Source organism: Lichenostomus cassidix, chromosome 14 (assembly GCF_008360975.1).
Source record: "Lichenostomus cassidix isolate B80296 chromosome 14, HeHo_3.0, whole genome shotgun sequence".
Taxonomy (NCBI): Eukaryota; Metazoa; Chordata; class Aves; order Passeriformes; family Meliphagidae; genus Lichenostomus; species Lichenostomus cassidix.
The window spans coordinates 10,964,682-10,987,049 of record NC_139495.1 but is presented as its reverse complement, the minus strand read 5'-3'; the positions used below and the strand labels follow the sequence as shown (position 1 = coordinate 10,987,049).

At 37.7% G+C, this 22,368-nt stretch overlaps 1 protein-coding gene across 1 annotated transcript in view; it reads right to left on the bottom strand.

Annotated features, from left to right (window-relative positions):
* Positions 1 to 22,368, bottom strand: part of USP7 (ubiquitin specific peptidase 7) — a 70,379-nt gene that overhangs the window by 6,000 nt on the left and 42,011 nt on the right. Inside the window, exons 7-28 of the mRNA XM_085074888.1 lie at positions 19,257 to 19,387; positions 16,824 to 16,878; positions 16,203 to 16,283; positions 16,019 to 16,109; positions 15,161 to 15,243; positions 14,075 to 14,184; positions 13,091 to 13,247; positions 12,054 to 12,198; positions 11,341 to 11,471; positions 10,098 to 10,232; positions 9,796 to 9,897; positions 9,010 to 9,115; positions 8,567 to 8,659; positions 7,813 to 7,880; positions 6,800 to 6,900; positions 5,285 to 5,438; positions 3,919 to 3,986; positions 2,763 to 2,871; positions 2,592 to 2,669; positions 2,149 to 2,249; positions 1,462 to 1,561; positions 495 to 614 (exon numbers count right to left, since the gene is read on the bottom strand). Of these exons, the coding sequence (XP_084931014.1) occupies positions 495 to 614; positions 1,462 to 1,561; positions 2,149 to 2,249; positions 2,592 to 2,669; positions 2,763 to 2,871; positions 3,919 to 3,986; positions 5,285 to 5,438; positions 6,800 to 6,900; positions 7,813 to 7,880; positions 8,567 to 8,659; positions 9,010 to 9,115; positions 9,796 to 9,897; positions 10,098 to 10,232; positions 11,341 to 11,471; positions 12,054 to 12,198; positions 13,091 to 13,247; positions 14,075 to 14,184; positions 15,161 to 15,243; positions 16,019 to 16,109; positions 16,203 to 16,283; positions 16,824 to 16,878; positions 19,257 to 19,387 (2,319 nt within the window). The remainder of the gene's footprint in view (positions 1 to 494; positions 615 to 1,461; positions 1,562 to 2,148; positions 2,250 to 2,591; positions 2,670 to 2,762; positions 2,872 to 3,918; positions 3,987 to 5,284; positions 5,439 to 6,799; positions 6,901 to 7,812; positions 7,881 to 8,566; positions 8,660 to 9,009; positions 9,116 to 9,795; positions 9,898 to 10,097; positions 10,233 to 11,340; positions 11,472 to 12,053; positions 12,199 to 13,090; positions 13,248 to 14,074; positions 14,185 to 15,160; positions 15,244 to 16,018; positions 16,110 to 16,202; positions 16,284 to 16,823; positions 16,879 to 19,256; positions 19,388 to 22,368) is intronic.

Below are 22,368 nucleotides of genomic sequence, written 5' to 3'. Positions count from 1 at the left end.
TTCTTGTACTAACTTTCAGCCCTAGAAGATGAAGCACGTCAAATTACAGAAGGGATGAAATGCAAAGTCATCTCAGAAAGTGCTGGAGAAAGCAAACTCATTTTCCACAATCCTGTGTCTCAGTGAGAGCAACCCCAGCCAGGCAACTTCTGCCAAAACTCTGCACTGCAGTTACTCAAGTGCCATTGGAAATAGGGTTCTGGGTTTGCTGGGGATCCTGCAGAGGAAGGGGGTGGTGCTGATTTGACAGCTGATGCCAAATGCCTGCTTTCTAGATATTGCACAGGCTGAGGGAAACACTGACCAATCTGTATGTGCAAAAGGAGCTGAGCTGGTAATGATTTAACTATAAAAAGGCACAGATGGGGCAGAACCTTCCATACAAGAGCTGTGTTTTCCTACACACTTGTTAAACTAATCCATTACTTTGACAGTACTTAAAGAAAACATCATCAGCATAATCCCACAGGGAGAAAAGGGGAGGCATACTGCACCTGGTGTATCCTCAGCAAGAATGGAATTCCAAATGTCCCGAAAACCTCTTTGTGGAAATGTGCCACTGTGATTAGCATCTCATTTTCTTTATCTATATCTACCTGGTCCAGAGGAATTTCCTAGATCCAGACAGAGAATTGTGATTCCAATCAGCTCAATTCCCACAAAAAGAAACTAAAGTTTTAAAGTTATTTTTCTAGTTATTAACAAACTGAAAGCATTACTGATGAACTGTTACTGATATAAAACAACTCTATTCAAAAACAATTAAAAGAATCATGTTGTTTGACAGAGTGTTTTACCAGAGTCCCTCATCCCTGGCATGACAGCATTTCAGCTCCCCTGCTCAGGAAATACTCTCCTGGCTTCCCTGAATGGCTTTTTTGACAAGAAATCTTCTATCAGTGCAGCACTAGCTGACAGTAACACAGGCCTCTTGTCAGCTCCTCATTACAACTACACTGGAAACTTTTTTTTTGTAATTTCTGATCTTTGAGGCAGAAGATCTGATCTATATGACGAAATGTTTAGAAAAAAAATCACGTAAGTATGAAATTTGCATCAAGAATCTCAAATGTAACAGAAAAGGAAACAAAGCTTCCTAGAATGTTAAAGTTTAGAGTACCAAAGTGGGTTCTAAGCATAAACATTTACATCATGAAGTCTCAAACCTTGGAATTATTGCCAAGAGAGTAAATACCCTATGGACAGGCTCTTGCAAAGTCTTCATGTATTGTTATAAAAACATATGTAAAAATTAAAGAGTAATTTTAGGAAAGCAGATGGAACAAAGGACGAAGTTTTATAAAGGATTATCTATAAAAATACACATACATTATCATGTAATCTTAGTACAAACATCACAGTATTTGAAAATCATCATCCAGAAAAAGAAAATTACCACTTGAGAGTGTTTCCTCTCTCCAAGTGAAGTTTTAAAGTTTCTTAAAGACAAGCACTACTTACCTCTATTCGAAACGTTCGACTTGTTGCAGGTGACAAACACTCTAACAGCTCATCCTCCTGATGGACACCAATTATTTTGTAACTTACAATTTCTAGCAGCCTTAAAGATAAACAGGAAAATCATTTTAAAAAAGTGAATTAAAAAAAATAAAATCAATGTAGCATTTCTTTCTCAAGCCTTGAGAGAGATTAGTGTAGAATGTAAACTGATGTTGCTATTGTAGTTCTAAAACTTTAAATTCAATCTTTAGTAAAAATTAAGCAGTAAAGCTACAGGAAGTTATATTATTTCTGGCTCGTGGCAAAAAGCCAGCATGTGCCATTACAAAACATAGGTTTCTAGTGGAGATTATTTTGTATATTCTCTTTAAATAGCCTCATTTTTAACTCCTGTAACTCCTGAGAAGCTAATAGCATGAAATGCTTGGATTTTAAACAATTAAGTCATGACTCACAAATGCAATTGAAACTCAAGGATGTAACTTTACTAAATACAAAATAAGTAACTAACTGTGTAAAATCTATATTCACAGTTAAGAAGTCTTAACAGTGAGAATCTGGAAGCATTTAACACAATATTACATTTTATCTGTTAATAATGTTTTCTACAGTATTTTAAATTCTACAGATACTTTTCTGCATAAAATCTACATAATCATAGAAGAAATTATAGTCTTCCAGCCTTACCTTAATTTCCCTGAACCTTTTTCAGAGAGCTCTACAACTTTTTTACATTCTTCTAACAGGTCCCGCACACACCCATGCTTATCTGGATATACTGTTATTTCCTGGGGAATTTAAAACACAACAATCTTTAGAAAATCTGAAAAGGTAAACAGCCACATTAAAGCACAGAACACACCAGGTCGTTCGCCTTAAACATTCATCTTTGAAAGTAACAATTACTTAAGTCAATACCTATATTATCTTCAAAATTTTTGTTAACAGAACTTATTTTTAAAGTTTTTGATGTTCTTTGGTGTTTTTTGCTTTTGTTTTGTTAGATTTTTTTACATCATGTACAACTTTGCTCCAATTTTGTTTTATTCCAGGACAGAGAGTGTTACTCATAACCACAGCCACACCAGCTCTGACACAGAAATGACAGCAAGTGTGTAAGGTTCACTCACCTCTTCCCTAAACTGGCTATTTAGCCATATGCATTTAAAACTTCTTCTGTTTTCAAAATCAGTTATCTTCATTTTGAGCTTAAGAAAGAAAAGAAAAACACTTTAGGCATACTTTGAATAGGGCAGAATTATTTTTTATAACTCACCCCAATAAAAAGAAAAGACTCTTACCTGTTGATAGTAGAGTTTTTTCGGTTGCCTAGGCTTGAAGAACTGCAGAAGATCTCTTAAAGTACCTTCGTAATTATGTCTAAGAGGATTACCAGGGCCATCCCTATAACTACAGAAGGAAAGAGAGCATGTTTTTAAAATCCATCTCTTCAAAATCCACCACTGCTCAATAAACTGAAGCACCAAGAACATTTTTATTGCTGGCTTCCAGTTTCATGTAATTGCTACCAGCCTGAGCAGCACAACACACAGAACTTTAGTGATCTTTAAACACAGCTGGGCTGTGGGAACACAAAACCATTCAGTGTGTGTGTTAACTCTCCTGGATGTTTACAAGCTCACCTCAGTGCTGCAGGCTGGCAGATCTACATTCCTCTGAAATGACTGGCATAGCAGCACATGCTTTAGATTGTGAAAGGTTAATTTGTGGAGCAATATGACACAGCAAATTCCACAGTGATCACAGCACTGGAAACTACGAAGGGCTACTCAAATTCTCACTGATGATGAAGGGAAATAACCTCAGGTAACTAAAGAGCATCTACATTTCCATGAATACAAGATGTAAGTTTTGTGTGTGCATTATTCCTGCAGCACATTCAGAGAGCTGTAATACACTACTTTCTGCTAGTTTTATACAGATTCAAACTTTGTTTTACACAAACATGCGTAAAACCACCACTTTAACCAGAAACATCCCTTTTGAGCACCTGTGAACTTGTTAGATTGTCGTCATCTTCATAAAACCTCATTTGCAGACTTTGAGGGAGGAGGGGGGAATTCAGTGAAGTAACTCCTGCATTTAAACTTGTAAAATCAGCAAAAATACTGCTTTTATGTGCGCTCGTTTCTGCTCTCCTCCATTCTAGAAAACTGCATTCACTGAAACAGCACTTGCATTAGCTTAGTAATTTATCCCATAGCATCAGGCTTTGCAGTAATTAAAGATTTTTTAAATGACATTTACTAGAACTCTTCTAAAACATGCAATTCTTTGAGGCTCTACACACAGACATTGCAATACTTCAACTGTCAAAACAAGCTGCTGTGCTTGCCAGAAAGGTAACATCTTACTGGTAGAGAATTAGTTAACAACCTGGAAAAGGCTAATTTTTGAGAACAGCTTAGACACAGAACACTAAGAAATTCATCTTACCCTTGGGACTTGAAAAACTGTAATAGCATTGGATCCGTGTTAAGTCTCTGAGCGACTGTCTTTGCAACCTGAAAATAAATTTTTGGTATGTTCTGAATTGTTTCAGACACTTATGACATTGCTCTACAATCATTCATTCCACGACAAGAACATTATGCTACTGGAATTCTGAGAGAACCCACTATGCCTACCTCCCCCAGGCTAAATAAACCAGTATTGTTAGCTTCTAAATAGCTGACACAGAGTAAGATATACTAAGGAAAAAAACTGAGAAAACTTTTATTACAATAAGTTACTGTTGCCAAAAGGCCACCAAATCCACAACAGCAGCTCTACTCTACTTTTGCTTGTTTTTGTTGTTGTTTTGGGATTTTTATTTTAATTATAGTATTAGGGAAATAAGTAAGATTTGCTCTTTGAAGATTCCCACTCCTTCAATTCACTCCAAATAAGTTAGCGTCCTGGGTAATAACACCCCATTATTCCCATGAGTACATTTCACATCACTGCCTCACAAAAGGCAGGGGCATTCTCTATTTGTTTTTGCCTTACCAAAAAACCTCAAACTATACAGACCTTGCATTTCAAGCAAAAAGAAAGTAAGAGAGAGCAATTGACCTAACAACAGATGATGAGACAGGATAGCAAAACTCATCACTGACTTTCCCTGTGGATGCATGCAGGCGTTCAAAGTTTCTGCTTTTGGGGACAGAAAATAAACTGCCTGGTTTTAAGTGATTTCTTTTTTGACACTGACAAAAGCAACTGCAGGAGAACTGCAGGGAGTAAAATCTACTCTGGCTCTTAATAGAATAGACCAATTTTATTTCAATTTTTTTCTTATGTTTCCATGTTCGGTTTTCCTCATCTAAACACCCCAACCCATCTATTATCAACACAACAGGTTTAATCTGTTATTGTCACTGAGCATTAAACTGCATTGTGTGAAGAAAGCAATACAGCTTGGTCTGCAAAATAAATACTGTTGTTGACATTACAAGCACAAAATAGGTATCACTAGATTCTCAAGGTATTTTCCTTTTAATGACCAAATAAGTTGAGCAATATTTACATATCACTTTGAAAGTAAATGCATAATTTCATGAGAATGTAATTCCTTCAACAGAGCAGAATGGTGGACCAAGAAAGAACCCTATTATCAAATAACTCCCTATTAATAAAACTGGGGGGTTTATAGTATTTTCTTCTCAGAAACCACAGTGGCTTCCTTAAATTTTTCATTAACTCCATGCAAAAAATGCACACAGACATATTACTTCCTAAAAGTATGTATAACGCATTTGTAAACTAGTGCAGAAGTTACTTTCAGAACAAGCAAACAAAAGCAGAGAAACAGGACACATGCCTGAAAGTAATTCATCCTATTGGATAAAGTAACAACAAAGCCTGGGTCATTGGGGATGGTTTTATCACAGAAAATGACATCCACACGGTGATAGAGGTCTCGGAAGTATTCCTTAGCTGTTGGCAGCTCACTGTTATCATTTTCTGGGTCATCCCTACAAGAGCAAACAAACGACGACACCATTACACATCACATTGTTACACACACAGGCAGTCTGGGCTTTTAAAAACATGTTCTACAGTAAGTCAGCAACAGCGGAGAGATACAGAGATGAAGTTTAGAAACCTTTGGAAAGAGGCACGACTGGTACACAGTAGGACTAATGCAGTCAGCAGTGACCCAGAGCCCGGCGTGGCTGTGCGGTGCAGGTCTGGTGCTCTCGCCTGCTGCGCTGCTCGCTCGGCAGCCTGGCCCTGCTCTTGATTCCTGCAGCTCACAGCACCATTCCAGCAGGAGCTGTCCCTCCCTCCCACCCTGGCACATCCCTGCCTGTCTGCACTGACACTGCACAGCTTTCCACAGACCCCTGTATCAATGGCTTTGCACAGAGGTCAGATGTACAACGTTCCTCGGCACAAAGAGGCAGAACAGTGGGCACAGGGGCTGCTTTGGGTCACTCCTGACTGGTACCCCAACTTCTCTGCAGAGAAATAGCACCAGGGTACAAGCTGTGCACTTACCCAGCAGTCAGCAGCCAGCCAAGGGTGCATAACACCAACTGGGTCAACTGGGAATGCGAGTTCCAAGGCATGACATGAGAAATACATTCATCTCACATAATCTGGGGTAAGAGTGCTGAAGATAGACTAGCTGGCTTCCACCCACTGTCAGCCCATGGAGAGAAACAGAGCAACACAGTTGGGTGTGACCATCAGGAGTGAGAGCATAGAATGCTGATTTATAGCCCTGCTAAGCTTATGAAAGATCCCTTTATTGGATACAAGATGCAGGAGCTCCCCTTTTGCCTTGGAGAAATCTCCAGCTGAAGCACCAGTACAAGCTGCATGTGCTCAGGCAAACTGGGAGCATCTCACCACCGCAGACCAGTAAGGAACTGACTATGAGCATAAGGGAAAGGCAAAAAGGGAAAGCAGTTTAGTGTCATTCTGGGCTGAAAGGAGCTCCAAGAGCCTTGTCCAGTGGTCCTGGCACTGAGCCCAAGATCTGAAATGCTGGAAGGCTCTTCGGTGTCTGAGTTACAGTGGCTCCAGTACAAAGCTGCACAAATCAGATGTATTGCTGTACACACTCAGGTGACATTATGACCTATTTTAGGTTATTGGTTTGCTAAACTAGGAGGACACCTTTTCTTTAACTAATGTGGCACATGATAACTAAAATACCACTGACATTTGCTCATTTCCCCTTTGAATAAATAAATAAATGAGAACTGCTGATAACATATCTACTGTTGGAATACAATACTTTGCACTTGATAAAAAAAACTTAAAAGTTCAGCTTTCAAAGTGAACCAGGTGATTTAATTGCAATAAGCTGCTCCCTTAAAATACCTACTTCTGAAACACTATGATGTCACCATCCATGAGTTCATCGAGAGCTTTATCAAGAGATACATCATAGTCTTGAATCCTTTCTGTTAAATTGGGTTTAACTTCCTGCAATAGAGAACAAAAATTATTGATCATAGAATAAACAAAAGCCAAAAACAAAGGTGAAAATAGTGAAGAAATCATCAGATAAGGTAACCTGTACATTCTTTCAACTGAAACAAATGGATAGATACGTATCTATACAAATCCAACGCATGTATTATAAAAATATCTATATGCATATTACATATTTATACTTGCAGGCTGACCTCTTGGGATAAAAGCATCTGTGTCAACAAAGTGGAATGACACTGCAACCCTGACCTGCCCAGAGCAGGAGTACCCAACAGCTCTGCTTTTTAGGATGGCAGTGTGTGTGCTGCCCTGGAACCACCAGAGAGAGCAGCAGGACTGCTACCAGAAATTGCAACAAAAACCTAATTCCTTGTTCTTACTCTAGCAAGGACTTTGCCTTGGCAAGATCTGCATCTTCAGCACTCAATAAATGTAGCAGTTATGAAGATTTACTGCTTGTGTATTTGGGCAGAATCAGGACAGCAGACTAAGGATTTTGTTTGCTGACTACTAACTTAGGGAAGGAAGGAGAAGATGCAACATTTTCTCAACTCCACTGTCTAAGGTGGGTACCAAAACATGATGGCCAATAATGCCAGCAGCATTAGCTCCTCTAACACAGCAACACAGCTTTAGCACAACAAAGCTGCTCATACAGGACTTCATGGAGATAATTGATTTTAAAGACTTACACTTCTGCCTGTTTAATATTAAATCTGTTTTGAAGTTAACTCTCTGCAACTACTCTTCTGCAGCACTGGAGACTTCAAAGTTACAGATTACAGTGCTGATGATTTATAAACTACCATTGTTATGAACAACTTTTTAAAATGGATCAATCTTTTTTTTCTTTACAGCACATGCAAAAGACAAAAAATTCACAAAAAGTCTATCAATCCAAACCTCATAGAGGATAAGGCTAGTTTCTTGTGGAAATCCTGCTCTCTCACACATAACTGGAAGCAAGTCACCTGTTGGGGAAAAAAAAGGAATGTGAAATGTGTTGCACTAACTGCTAGTGAGACCAACCACAGAAAGGAGAGAATCTTTTTTATCCTGGGTAGATGGTTTTACAATGTTTAAGAAAGAGAGCCTTCCAGGTTAAAGTTTCCCTTGTTGACATTCAACCCAGGACACATCTATGGTCTCCTTCCACTTCATTTGAACAATAAAAATACATGCAAGGTCACTAAAAATCCAAGAGATGAAATAACATTGTTCATTCCCCAGGGAAAAAGTTTAATATATTAAAAAAATAATTAATGACAACTAAAATACAAAATTAAAAAAAAATATGTCCAAGTTAACAAAATGAGACATTAAAAATGAATAAACTAAAATATTTTTACTTAGTGGATATTAGCTGAATTCCTTAAATGGCCCTATATGAAAACCAAGGCTCACATGCAATTCAGGCTGAGCAGCTGCTCAGGCTGCCATAGTGAAAGGTTGTAGAAGAGTTATTTGAAAAGCTATTGCAAAAGTATATTCCAAAAACAATGGGATAGAAGGAAAGAAATGCTGGGTGAAATAAGAGTTTACTTTTGTGGTCTACCTTTGGTTTCAGTGATGGCATTATTATTAAAGGAAAAGTATGTGCAATTTACTGTCTTTAAAAACTTCAGCGATAACAATGAAACTGAAATTCAGAACTCACGTATTTTACAGGATATAGGGGTGTAGATATGTCCACAATAATTCAAACTCCGAGTCTTCGGATCATACATCTTCAGAAACAACATTACATCATCTACAAATTAAAAACCAAGATTTAATTTTAAGTAAGGCTTGGGGAGGGTGAAGCAGATCACCTAGATATTTTTATTTACACAGTAACAAATCCGTGCCTTTCATTTACTGATTTGGTGCCCTTCAAATATACAGATAAATTTATTCAGTGAGTGTAAAAACATTCAAAGCATGTCTTCCACTTCAAGAGAAATAAAGGAAAAACTGCATGAGAAAAACTAATTTCAGCACTATAGTAGTTCAGTGGATACATCAATTACATCATTGAAAAGAGGAGTGTACAGTGTTTTTGGAGATACACCCAAAATGAAAGTATTTTGCATTTTTGAAATGTTTAGCCCATATGCTTACGATCTTTATCAAACTTGGGTAATGTTGCTCCAGTAGCAGCCATCTCTGGATCTACTGTTTCCAAAAATATTGTCCATGGATTCTCATTGTCACTGAGCTCAATCATCTAGAAAGATGTGAGAGAAGGAAAAAAAATTCCCTGAAGAACACAATACAACCTGGTACCTGCATTTGAATCAGATACAAGAACTTTATGGCATTCTACAAGTGGAGAAGTTTTGTTTTTCAAGTTGTTAAAAGAAGTTTATGAAGAGAATCAAATACAGATATAAAACCACCAAAAAGTTTGATGAAGCACTAAAGGTAAGTTTTATTTAAAATGAACTCACATATTTTTCTTTTAAAACTTTGCCTACAGCTACCTTACAATGGCAAGGATATCACTCCATTTTAAAATAACAGGACAGCGAAACCAATCATTGTTTTCTGTGGTATTTAGACACAAAGTTTTACATTTAAACAATACATTTCATTAAATCCAGAGGTCAGCCCAAATAATGGAGGACTCAAAAGAGCATTTCTGTTTTAAATCTAACATAAAAAATCATGACCACACCTTTTTTTCCACAGAAGAAAAATCATGCACCAACCACACTCCTGCTTCCCATCCAAATTAATCCACTAAATCTCAAGTCTTCCCAAGTATCAAACTTCACCAGGTACAGTGAAATTAATTTTAAACTAAAATCCTGAAAGATCTTATGTCTCAAAGTTAGATATTGTTAAAGAGAACTAAAAATCATGGGAGATGTACAGAAGTAATATCATCTCTCAATGACTTCTTACCGTTTTATTGCCATCTGCTTCATTATCTAACATTGCAGGTCTTTTTGTTCCATTACTTCTAGCTTGCATCGGCCATAATCTGATTTGATCCTGGGGAAATCCCTAAAATAAATAAGAATTGTGACAGGAAACTAAATCAAAATGGAAAAATAGGCTGAGATGCTTTTATTAAACTCAAAAGATCTTCTGTGTTAAAGGTCTAAACTATGATTGCTGTCAATATGTGGAGAAGATAAGGACTAAGAAACAACCATAATGTAACAAAATAAATACATGCAGGTATTCAGCTACAGAAAACTCACCATTGTTTGAGAGAGGTTTTGAACGAATTCTGTAAGTGTGGAGTTTTTTAATACTTTGAAGACAGTGTACTTCACTTTTTCTTCATCATACATATCATTGCCTTGGTGACCACAGAACTGATCCTCTGCCACTATCTGAAAAATGACATTTACAGGTTACTATTCAGATTAACCCAGCTGCACCATGTAATACCTTCTCAGGATGCTTTACTATGCGACCTCACTGGCCCTCTGGCACAGTGCTAACACTATACATGTTCTCAGGGAGGAAATTTGCAAGAACACAGATTACAATGAAATTAAAAAATCGTGATTGATAATCTCATCAGTGCAAGTAATTAAAATACATTAATTCTTACAAATCCCGAGCAATTAAAAACCAGTCGTGCTTAGATCCCAGTCTTGGAACGTGCTCTAACAATCTTGGCACTTGGAGAAAATAAAAAGGCTACATAATTCTTTGACTGGCGTAATGCAAGAAGGCCTCCTAACCCTTCCCCTGTATTTCCCACAGCTCCCTGCATTTTTTTTAACAGAAATACAAACTGCAACACTGCCAGTGTCCCACTGGAAACTGCTCAGTCCAAATGCAGTGCAGAACAAGCTGAACTTCACCAGGATCTCTGCTTATCAACAGCAGAAAGAACAGGCAAGGAAACATGGAGGCAAATGGAAAATGGGTTCTATTTTCCTGTGCCAGATGGGCTCTGGAAGAGCCATAAAGAGGGTTCCTTAAGGCAATTCATAACAATCTAGTCCATCTGGCTTTTCCAAAAAGATAATTGCAAATATAAGCACTCTCTCCTTCTGCTTCTTCTTGATGAGCTCAGTTTGGCAATAGTCCAGACTTGCAGCCTATGGCTAGATACATTCTAATTTTAGAAAATAATTCCTGAAGGAGATAAAAGTGCAGTGGCAGGGAAGCCATTTGAAATAACCTGGTCCTTTTCCCTTTCACCTGAACTTACTATTTTTATACCCACAAGCACATAAATTCTAAGGAAATTTGAAGGAATTCTAAAGAAATGTTTGTAACTACAGTATTGCGGGGTTTATTACGATTCATTGCATATGTAAATACACTTAAAAGTGCTAAAATTGTTATTTCGCTTCAAACACTAATTCATCACAAAAATTTAAAAAAAAAAAAAAAAAAGAAAATCAAGGTTTGCCTCAAGGGTGTTTCAATACTCTGAATTTTCATGGTAAAGTAGTTGTAACTTAATCTGTTTCAAAAGCTGACCTGCACTTGCATATAGAGGTGAGCTTCCTGCCTCTCCTTCCTCTTCTGAGCTTCTATCCTCTTCTCCTCTTGTAGCCTTTCTACAAGTTGTTGAGGAATATCATGGTCGGTGACAGGCTGCAAAACTTCACCTACAAAGCAGATTTTATGATGTCATTTAAAGATTTACATCAGACAGGTTCTTCTTCATACACACTTGACTCTCCTCTGATTTGAAGTCAAAGCTTTCTTTATCTTTCACTTAAAAACATGGTTTGACATCATCACACTTTGGCAAAAGAAGCACTTTCTCTGACAAGCCAAGATGCACTTCTTCCATGAAATATGTATCATAGACATTTGAATGAAATATTCAGTTCAGAATTAAAAAAATATTAACCCCCACTCCATTTTTTTACCATACAGGTACCTACATGTTTACAATCAATTTGATTGAATTCCATTACTGAAGTCAGTTCACTAAGTTTTCCATCCTATGAAACAACCAAGGTTGAAGCATTTGGCAGGTGCCTTACTGAGCTATAAGATGATGACACTAGAGCAGCACATCCTTTGCCAAAGTGAGAGAAAGGCTGGTTGACCCCACGGCATCACTATGTTCTGACAGCAAACAACGCAGTCCCTTTGCACAGCAAAACTGCCAACAACTCCCAGGTAAAGCAGCCCTAATTCCCTGCCTGCAAGTGCCCTTTGAGCAGGGAGAGGACACGTACTGAGCTTGGACTCCCTGATGTACACCAGCATGTAGGCGTTGGTGCAGTGCCGCACGGACAGGTCGTCGTCGTGCCCTCCGTAGTTGTGCTCGATCGCCTCCTCCTTCGTGCACCTCGACACCACGTCATCATCGAATTTACACCACTGCAGAGCAAGTTGCACAGAAAGATGGTTTTATACGTAAAAGCATGTTCTTGAATGATAAATTAATCCTATTTCTGGCACGTCTTTCAGCTCTTTGAAGTAACTAAAATTACTCTTCAAGCGGCGTGACTTTTAAAAGGAAATCTGGTTCAGTATAATTTGTGCTACCTGCTACTTGTGCTCAGCATAAGGAAGTCCATAAATACCAAGCCTTTACTGAAGTATTTCAGCATTTTACACTGAGTACCAAAAGCATAATAATTATTCCAAGAAGCTTTTCTTAAAACCGTTATTCAAATATCTAATATTTCTGCAGGAAACAGAAAATTGACCTTACTTGTTGTAAAATGAAATGAAACACAGTGATGCACAAGACACCGAGTAATTATTCATATATTTAGAGCAATTTACATCCAATTTTAAATTAGAACAATGAAGTCAATTAAGAATAAATTCCAAATAGCAATAAATTCACAGTAAAATCTGACTTCTGCTCTTACTGTGAACAGTCATGTACACACAAAACCCGTTAACTCAAGGGAAGAGGCACCTGACCTATAAATGTCCAATCCAATCAAGTCACCTCAACCTGGAACAGTGGGACATTTACAAACAAGCTGAACTTCTGAGTCACAGAAACATTGGAAATGCTCATATTTGCTTCAGCAAAGTCAGCCTCAAAAAAATGCTGGATGAAATCTGATTGTAGTAGAACTTCACCACATACACACAACAGTGAAGAGATTGCCTTAGTTAAAAAAGTCTTTTTCTAAAAGACAGTTGTGTCTGCAGACCCTTTTAGGGGACAAAAATTCCAAAGACATGCCCATTATAAAAATTCCAAGTATGCATTTAAACACACAAATCCTTTTAGGTGTTTTTCAATACTCACTTTGCCATCGCCCTTTGGATTTAAGTAAACAACATAATGTCCACCATGGTTATCTCCACTGTGTACTAGAACTGCATGGAGAATGTAATTTGCTGGATCTTTAGGATCTGTTTTTTGCAAGAATTCATCTAGTGGCAACTGTTCAGGAAATTCAAACCTAGTTTTGAAAAAAATGAAGACAATTTTATTTGTAGTTAAGACAGACACACATTATTATGCACTAATTATGGAACATTATGGAACATTATGTGTACTCCTAAAGCAAAGTACAAAAATTGAATATGCTACTGTTACAATGCCATTTCTGTCCAGGACATACCACATACAGGGACAGAATTTATACTATGTAAATATGGAATAAAAAGAATCTTTTCAAGGAGCTCAGGAAAGCATGCCCTCAGTAACAAGGGTAAGAGCACTTTAACAGAATTAGGGCTGGTTTGGATTCACTGTGTCAAGGCAAAAGCTTTACAATCTGTTATTTTCTAGCATACAAACAGAGCTTTCCTAGCACAGGTGCTACTGGACTGGAACATTACTCTGCAATGTCTCACCTAGGTGAGAATGAAATCATTGCAATACACATTTATTTAGTTTACAACCAACCATGTATCTCCTCGAGAAATTATCAGCCTCTCCCTCCATCCATGGAAACAGATGGAGGGCAAGCAGGTAACTATTTATTCATCCTACTTACTCTGGTGGCAGCCCAGCCAAACCCTACACAAAGCATTAAAAGATGCAGTCACTTGTTTCATGGTCAAAACAACCACTACAAACAAGCATTCCATTTGTCATTCTGAACCTCAACATTCAACCAGTGCACTTTTAGGGGACCTCCACTGTGTGTGACTGCACTCACCTGCCTCGCAGAGTTTAGTCAAAAACAGGATTTTGGGAAACTATTTTTTGGTAAAATACATCCACAGGTTCAAATTCTACACAAAAGCCTAACCCACACACCAAACCAATCAACGCACTTACCTATCATTTATCTTGATGTTTTGGTCAGTCTGAGGATCATACATAAACCTCATGAGCTGTAGGTGTAATACTGGTGGCAATGTTAGGAACTTCACACCTTTCTCTGCCTCCTAGACATTTTAAAGGAAATAGAGGGTTGAAATGGCAAGATTTTCAACAACTCAAAATACTTGTTTGCTGTGGACACTCTTCATATGGTCTTTTATAGGTTTGATGACACAGTGTGCACACCAGCACCAAAGAATGGTTCAAAATTTGGGTGCCGGTTAAGCATCCTAATGCAGCACCAATCTCCCATGAGCTACCCCAGTAATACAAGAACTCAGTTAAATTAAATTTAGGCCACTCATACAAGCATATGTAGACCTCACTGCATTAAGAGCAAGTTACCTGTATAAATAAAATTGAGAGAGAATAGAGAGGCAAAAACTCATATTTGATCAATTAAGAATTTCATGTTCATTGCATCCTGCCAACAAGTATTTGGCTACTGTGCTGCACTGCACCTTCCTAAGAACAGCTAAAAAAAATATATAGAGAACATTGCTGACAAAACCTGGTGTGTCAAAGCTGCAGAAATAAGCTTTAGTAAAACATTATTTATAAAGGACTTCAGCTAACTCCAGTGGCTGCAGCAAAGTGCAGCTGAAGAGCTCAGAAACACGTGCACACACATAAATGTTTAATTGCCACGGGTTCATTTGGTGCTCCTGCTGAGGATACAAACATGAGCTCTCCAAAGTTACTTGTAGAGCTATGCTGTTTTTTCACTTTACACATGGAAGAAAAGACTACTAATAGAAGAAGTTGTTCTCAATCTTGAGATTGGTGGAAAAGTGAACCACTTGAGCAACTAGAAGACTTGGACCTATAAAATTCACTACTAATTAAATTGTTATAAAATTTGAGCTTCATGTTAAGAAACCTAACAGCAAATAAGAGGAGCTACATAAAAAGCTTGTCTAAGAAGAAGCATCACCAAAATCAGTTAATAAAATCTAGAATGGGTTTTGCAACATTGTTACTTTATCAAGGATAAAGAAATAAGGTAAAAAAAAAAACAGGTAAAAGAAAGAAGAATAATACCTGCAAGCCATGCTCTCCTGCATCATACTTGTTATCACCATCCAACTGCTCCACTGCAACGTAGTCAATGAAGGACTCAAAAACTAAATGAAAAAAGGTTGGGGAATTGTACAGGAGGAAAAAAATGTAAGTTTACTCTGGCCTGCAATGTATTAATCAAATGACATATTAGGATATAGGGGGTTGTTTTTGAATATTTCTGTCCTTATTTTAAGTCAAATTTTGTATTACTTAAGCATGTCAAGAAGTGCACCACATTGGAGAGGCATATCTAAGAATCTCAGCAGATTATACAATCTCATAGTTACAGCTGTCTGCCACAACTCCTCACGTTGTAACTGTTAAGCACCAAGCCACATGACTGTTTGCTGGACTCTTGCACAACCTTTTCTGTGCCTTTTACACCAACAGCTCAGTGAAGAGATGATGAGGCACCACTGTTATGCTGTTCTGAGTAGTTTTTTGGGGTTTTTTTTGCTTATTACTGTGGTCAGATCTAAACAAGACTACTTTGTCTGAGTTAATCTTTACAGATAAATTATAACGACTATGACAATGCCACTGTGATCACCATGGCACAATTTTATGACACCAGAAAACTCCTAAAGTTCTAAGAGTTTTATGAAAAGATACCATTGAGAGATTAGGGAGGAAGGAGCAGGGAAAGAAAACGGAATAAGGAAAAAAATGAAATGCAATATAATTTTCTGCACTGAAAATGTTTTCAGTGAGGTCTCCTAAAGCAAAGGTATTTCCAGTCACTGTGCACCAACAAACCCATTTGAAATCAAGAGACAATCAAGCTGTCCAACAGGCTGAAAAGTATTTCATTGGTACATATCACAGTGTATTACTTACTATTTTTCTTTCCCTTTATACTTAGCTGGATGTCATAATAATCTTCTATTCGTTCAGATCGATAGTCTACGTGCTTACATTGGATATAAGACTGGAAACAAAAACAAAATAACATGGACATTCAATTTATATAAGTAACAAGAGTTAATTTATATTATTTTTGGGGAAGGTATTAAATACATACCACCATCTTCCCTCTGAACAATTTAGGGATAGTGCCTTCTACACACGTGCCTTTCATTTTATTTTCCACATTATCAAGCAGCTGAAAGAAAAATTAGTTTTCACACAAGATAAACTTGCAGTTTTTTAATTTATTCATCACACACATGATTACTTGACTGATTAGATGCTAAGTCACTTGGATAAAGCGAAATGGTAGTCTTTTTGTACTGGCATCTCCCTTCTAGTCCTTTAAAATCCTCCTCTTCCACCTAAAAACGGCACTGAGGACTACTCCTGCTACTCCCATTCCTTTGAGTCTGGAAAACCCCACAGATGTAACAATGCATTTTATCTTTAAAACTGCATTTCTCTCCATGGCTATAAAAGTACCACTAGAACATGTTTCAGCTACTTTCAAGCTTCCCTTCTCTTTACAAATTCCTCACCCTCAAAAGACCACAAGCAACCCCATTCTTAAAGAGGAATAAACCAAGGCAAAAACTCTATGTCTTTTAGGAACCAATTTAAATTAATCAGGGCCATTATTACTCAGATCACTAGTAAATTACATTATATATACAGACAATATCAAGAGACATCATTAAACATCACTGATCATCAAGAAGTAGTATGAACATACCACTCGACATAATTCCTGGACATCATGTTGCATGAAGCTGTCTAAAGTTTCCCACCTTTGTAAAGCAAAAAAATAAAAAAAATACTGATTAGGATGAAAACTTACACCTCAAAGACATTTTTGTGATTTCTTTGTGGATCAAGAATGTGACACACAGCAAGGTGTAAAGACTGAGATTTAGCACTGGCTGATGCACAGGTTCTTCACTTGTGTAGAAAGATGGGGCAGTGAACTTGTGAGACACTTTGGCAGCTGTTCTGTGCCCACACCCCTTTTCCTCTGAGGGACTGGGGACAGGGACTGGGAATGCACCCAGAGCCAGCTGAGGAGGCCACAGCCAGGCTGCTGCTCTTCCAGTCTACAACCCAGTCTCAGTTCATGCCAAAAAAACTCTTAAGAGAAGGCCTGGGAGCAATTCCATGCCATCAGTTTGCACAGCAGGTTTCCAGCTGCCTCTCTTCTGAGGGCCCTTCAGGTGCAGTCAAGTAGCATTCAGGGATTATTTCAGCACAGGAAAGGAAGCAAATGGATTTATAGGAAAGACTGGCTCCTTTGTGCTCATCTGAACAGTTAATCCTGGGCATGCAGTAACTCCAAGGAGGCATTCAGCTTTCTGAACTGTCCATGTGCAAACACACTGTGTGAAAGCAGGGCTGAGGGCAGCAGGCCCTAAATGCCTCGTGGCCAGCACAGCACACTGCAACAAGGTGTTCAGCACTCCTGCCTTCAATAAAACAAGAAACAAAGTGTTTCTAGTTCCAGCATTAATCACTCCTGTGAGATCTGTAACTTCAGCTCCAGAAAGCTTTTTGAGTTCTAAGTCTCTGACAACTTTTTGCAGCAGTCACCACTCCCAACTGTATGAAAAAAGCTCTGCTGGCTGTAGGCTCCAGCTTCAGTGTGGTGTTCCCCCTGGCCCTGGAAGCAGCACCAGGGTGATCAGGAGCAGTGCTGCCTTTATCCTCCCTCCCACTCTCTTCTCAGTGACTCACCCCCACTGTCACACAGCACCAAACTAATCCCCAAAGTGTGCCCACAGCTGTGTAGGGTCCACACTTAAACCAGCTGAATCAAGTGACTGTCAGATCATTAAGGATAGAAAATAATGCCCTGACTCTCTGGGCTTTAAACACTAGCCAGCTCACAGGACAAACCAAAGAAAAAGGTCACACACTAAATTTAGGATAAAGAAGGGCTCCTTCAGACATGGCATCATTTTCTACTTAAAGAAGTCAAACTTAGAAATTCACAACGCTCAGTAGAAAGTAATACCCTAAATCCAGCATCTATGTAGGGCTCACATGGCCAAACTCTGATTCGATGATGAGGGAAGGGGGAAACCCAAATCTACAAACACATTCAAAAATTCCTTCCCGAGAACAAAAGCAGGTATGAACACATTTTAAAACTTTGCTCTTGGATACAAAATTAAGCATCTGCAACACCCTCGGGAAAGGTCTCTTTATGCTACTGAATATGACACAGTGGAGATCTTAGGTCAAGATGAAATATTTGCTCTATCACCAAGTCCTTCCAATGTGACAGCAGGAGCACTGATAAACTAAACATACAGTGAGCTAGTAGGAAGAGGGTATGGTCAGATAAACAGACAACACTGAGGTTACTGACTTCATTTTAAAATTCCCCCAAAAGAGGAAAAGTCAAGGTTGCAAAGACACAAGGTTACAAAGAATGTTTTCAGGACAGAGCAGCACTGCAAGCTGTAGCAGCAGATGCAGGATGAACGTGAGGACAGCTGTGTCAAAAAGATGATACAAACTTCCTAATGTGTTTTGAACTAAAACAGTGCTTGTCAATATTACTACAAGACTAGCCTACAAATACAGTGAGACAAAGTAATACAAAATACAGTATTTTAGAACAGATTTTAATAAAATTCTACTCCACACTTACATGACATGCAAAGAGAAGGGCTGCAAAGGTTATGCTAATATTAATCTTTCTTTGTGTCTTTGATACAAGAAAATGTTACAGCAGCCATCAATGCACAACATGGACATGCAAATTACTGCTATTGCACTAAATCTGAAACAGATTCCATTTTTTTAAAAGACATTAACAATACATAAACTGCAATGTTTCAGTGACTATTTTGTTCTGAATTTTACTTAAGTCAAATGCATCACACAGTTTTCAGGTAACCGGTACATTATAACCCTGCTATTAACAGCTCTGTTTCTGTACCATTGCCCTTCCCAAAAAAGTCTGACTATTGAATCAGCTGTCTTTAGAACTGGTTACAAACAAAAACCTATTCAAGTAGACTACAGAAGGTTAACAATTAACACCGTATTATATGAACACTTCTCTGCACCTCTCTAAAAATAATCTTATTAAAATAGAACCTTTTTAAAGAAAAGCTTTATGAAACCTGCAAAAGTCCACTAAATAGTCCAAGTTTTTGAAACTTACCCAAATGATTTTGTTAACTTTTTAGTTCCAACTGGTTTGTCACTATGTTGCAGCTCATAAAACACTCTTTGCAATGCTAAAGGAACACTTTTGGATGAATCATCTCCTTCTGTGGGCATCATGTACACAGCCTGAAAAAGCATTTAGTTCAATTAGTATCAGAAAAGTTTATTGCTCATCCTGTTTAATGCATTCTTTCCTCTTCAGTGACTTCCTTCATGGAACTCAATTTAACCAACACTTTAAAAAAGTCTGAAAAAAAATCTTGTACTGTAGTGTAGAAATGTTAATTGTCTGGAACAACTCTTCTTAGAGCACAGTGGTTAGAAAGATGTGAACAACAGATTCCATTCATGGTTATTTCATCTAAATACTTCCCTTATTCCAGCCTAGAAGAGCAAATGCACTAAAGCATTTAACACCTTCAAATAACTTCTCATGCCTGGTATGTCTGTGCAATCATCACAGTAGGACCTGATACAGCAGTCAATACTACAGGCTTTTGAAAATAACTGGTTTGGTGAAAAAGCAACCACATGAAACCATGAAGGGCAACAAGTGAACGAAAACAGAATTGGTCCACATGGAGAAAGATGTCACAGGAAGCTCTGACAGTTCCTGATACATTCATTCCTACTTAATGTCATCACTATCCAGCAAATAAACAGCTTAACAATTCAATTCACTGATTATACTGATCTGGGAAGGATTGAGAACAAAGAAATTACACAAATAGACCAAACAGGGATTAGGAGAGTTCAATAGTCACTGAAATGGGATTTACTTTTTATAAAGTGTACATCAATACATCTAGGAAAAAGGAAGAGCAAACAAAAGGTATTTACAGGGAGATGTTCATTTAAGAAGCATAAATGCAAAAAGAAAACAGACAACCCTGGAAGGAGATCAGGTAACAAATGAAACTGAAAGAGACTTTAATATTAAGTAGCACTATGAGAAAATAACCTGTTAAAACCAGAAAAATTGCCACCTAAATTTTTGCCTGTGAAACAACAGGGAATGATCCATTCCTGTGAGTGAAGTGCTGCACTGAAGCTCAGCAGTTCTCCCTCAGTTGGTGCATTAGCCTGACTTCCAGAGGTGTGCAGCACACCTAACTTACCCTGGACTTCAGTTCCCTACACTCAGAGCCAGGATAGCACTTCCAGCAGGCAGCTGGGAATTGCTGGGCAAACACATTCACTGCCACAGGATAGCTCAGGACAGAGTGATGGGAACCAGCTGGGACAGACACTAGATAAACATGAAGCTGATACAGAAAGAACACAAGGGTGCAGCAAAAAAAGAAAAGAAGAAAGAAAAACAGCAAAAGAAGTTCCCAAAAAGTTGACAGGCCTGTTTTCTATTCCAATTCTGAGCATCCACTACATTTTTCAAAAGCACAGCAACAGAAATACTTTAAAGAATAAAGAGACTATCATCAGATGAGCTACAATTTCATAAAGAAAGCAAATCCCTGATATTCTGACAGAAAAACAATGGTAAATTATACAACTGTAAAGTAATATGATAATTAACATAACTGTATTTTAAAAATCTTAACCTAATTTTCAGAAGTTACCAGTTAATAGAAATGACCTAAAACAGAATCATGAACACTTGTAACTTCCAAATTTTATTTCTACTCAGCTGCAAGCTACACCATTAGTAGTACTTACACATATAAAAATGAAACACTAATAAAAATTAGCTGAAATTTATCATCAACTTTTTTCTGAAGGACAGCCAACGGAAGTCTTTGTTAGGGTAATTTAAAGAACAACAGCCTCACCCTAATGGCAACAAAAAACCAACTCTATCTATATATTTGTTTTTTCTATTTGTTTATTCTATATTGTTATATATATACTGGTTTTGAAAAAACAATTTAAAAAGTCTTCTTTTGCTCCACTTTGATATTTGCTTCAACTGCTTTTATGAATTGAAGAAAATTGCATACAAATATATATGCAATATTAAACTTGCTACGTTTAAGCAAATAGAATCAAGGTGTGAAAATGAAAAAATGTAAATATAGTCAGTGCTGATACATTCAAAAAATACATACTAAAATGCTAAACCTACAGCAGGCTGAAAGTCAACCTAGCGATTGACTCTTCCATCAGAAAACTCATAAATTGGAGTTCAGAATACCTTGATAATTAATCAAAATAAAATCCTTTGCCTTTAGTTCTTTTTTTTTTTTTTGTTTTAATGTTTTTCTCACATACCATCTGGACAATTAATTCCTTCCTATATCGCTCAAGTAATATTAAAATAGTAATTTACAATTTATTTATAATTACTACATTCCAGCTGTCATTGAACAAAAACACCAGTTTTATTTCTTTGGAAATTCTACATGTGTTATGACACAGCAGACATTTACCACTGCCTTTCTTGGCTCTTCATTCTGTTTGTGTATACAGGTAATATTGGAGCTCATTTCTCTAAGCTGAAGTATTTCTCCACACTACCCCTTTTTAAATATTAACCTCTTCAAAGCTTTATTTTTATGCCTCACCCTCCCAAATTCTGAAAGCTTGACTTCAGGTTCAAGGAGTGAGGCATTCTGATCCACTTAAAAAGGAAGGATCTCTTATTAAACACCTGAGAAGTTCCCTCAGAAATGAACACAGAAGAGGAATAGGGACAGGTACAGGCATATTGACAGATAGGAGAAAAAATTTAGATATTTATATAGTAAAAAAACACTACAGGTAACTTTGAACACATTGCTTAAAGCCAGGAATTACTTGAGGAAGGGAAGAAAATACTGTATGTGGCACTCCAAGTTTAGGTAAAATATATTGGATATTGAGGAGAGCCAGCTCAAGGAGAAATGGACCAATATTTACTCTTTTAATGTAGTTCTACCAACATTCTACAATGTTCTCCTGAGTTGTAGGGACTTCTTCAAGGGAGCCAGCAAGAAGCTCCAAAATGGACTGGATGCAGCCACAAGCACAGACAGGCTGGAGGCACTAAGGACAGCTGTGGGACACCTCAGGTAGCAGTCCAGGATCAAACCTGGACCCCTCTGCAAGTCACCACTGCCCCATGCCTGCACAGACTGCAGTTTAGCTCACATTTATCAGTCACAACAAATAAC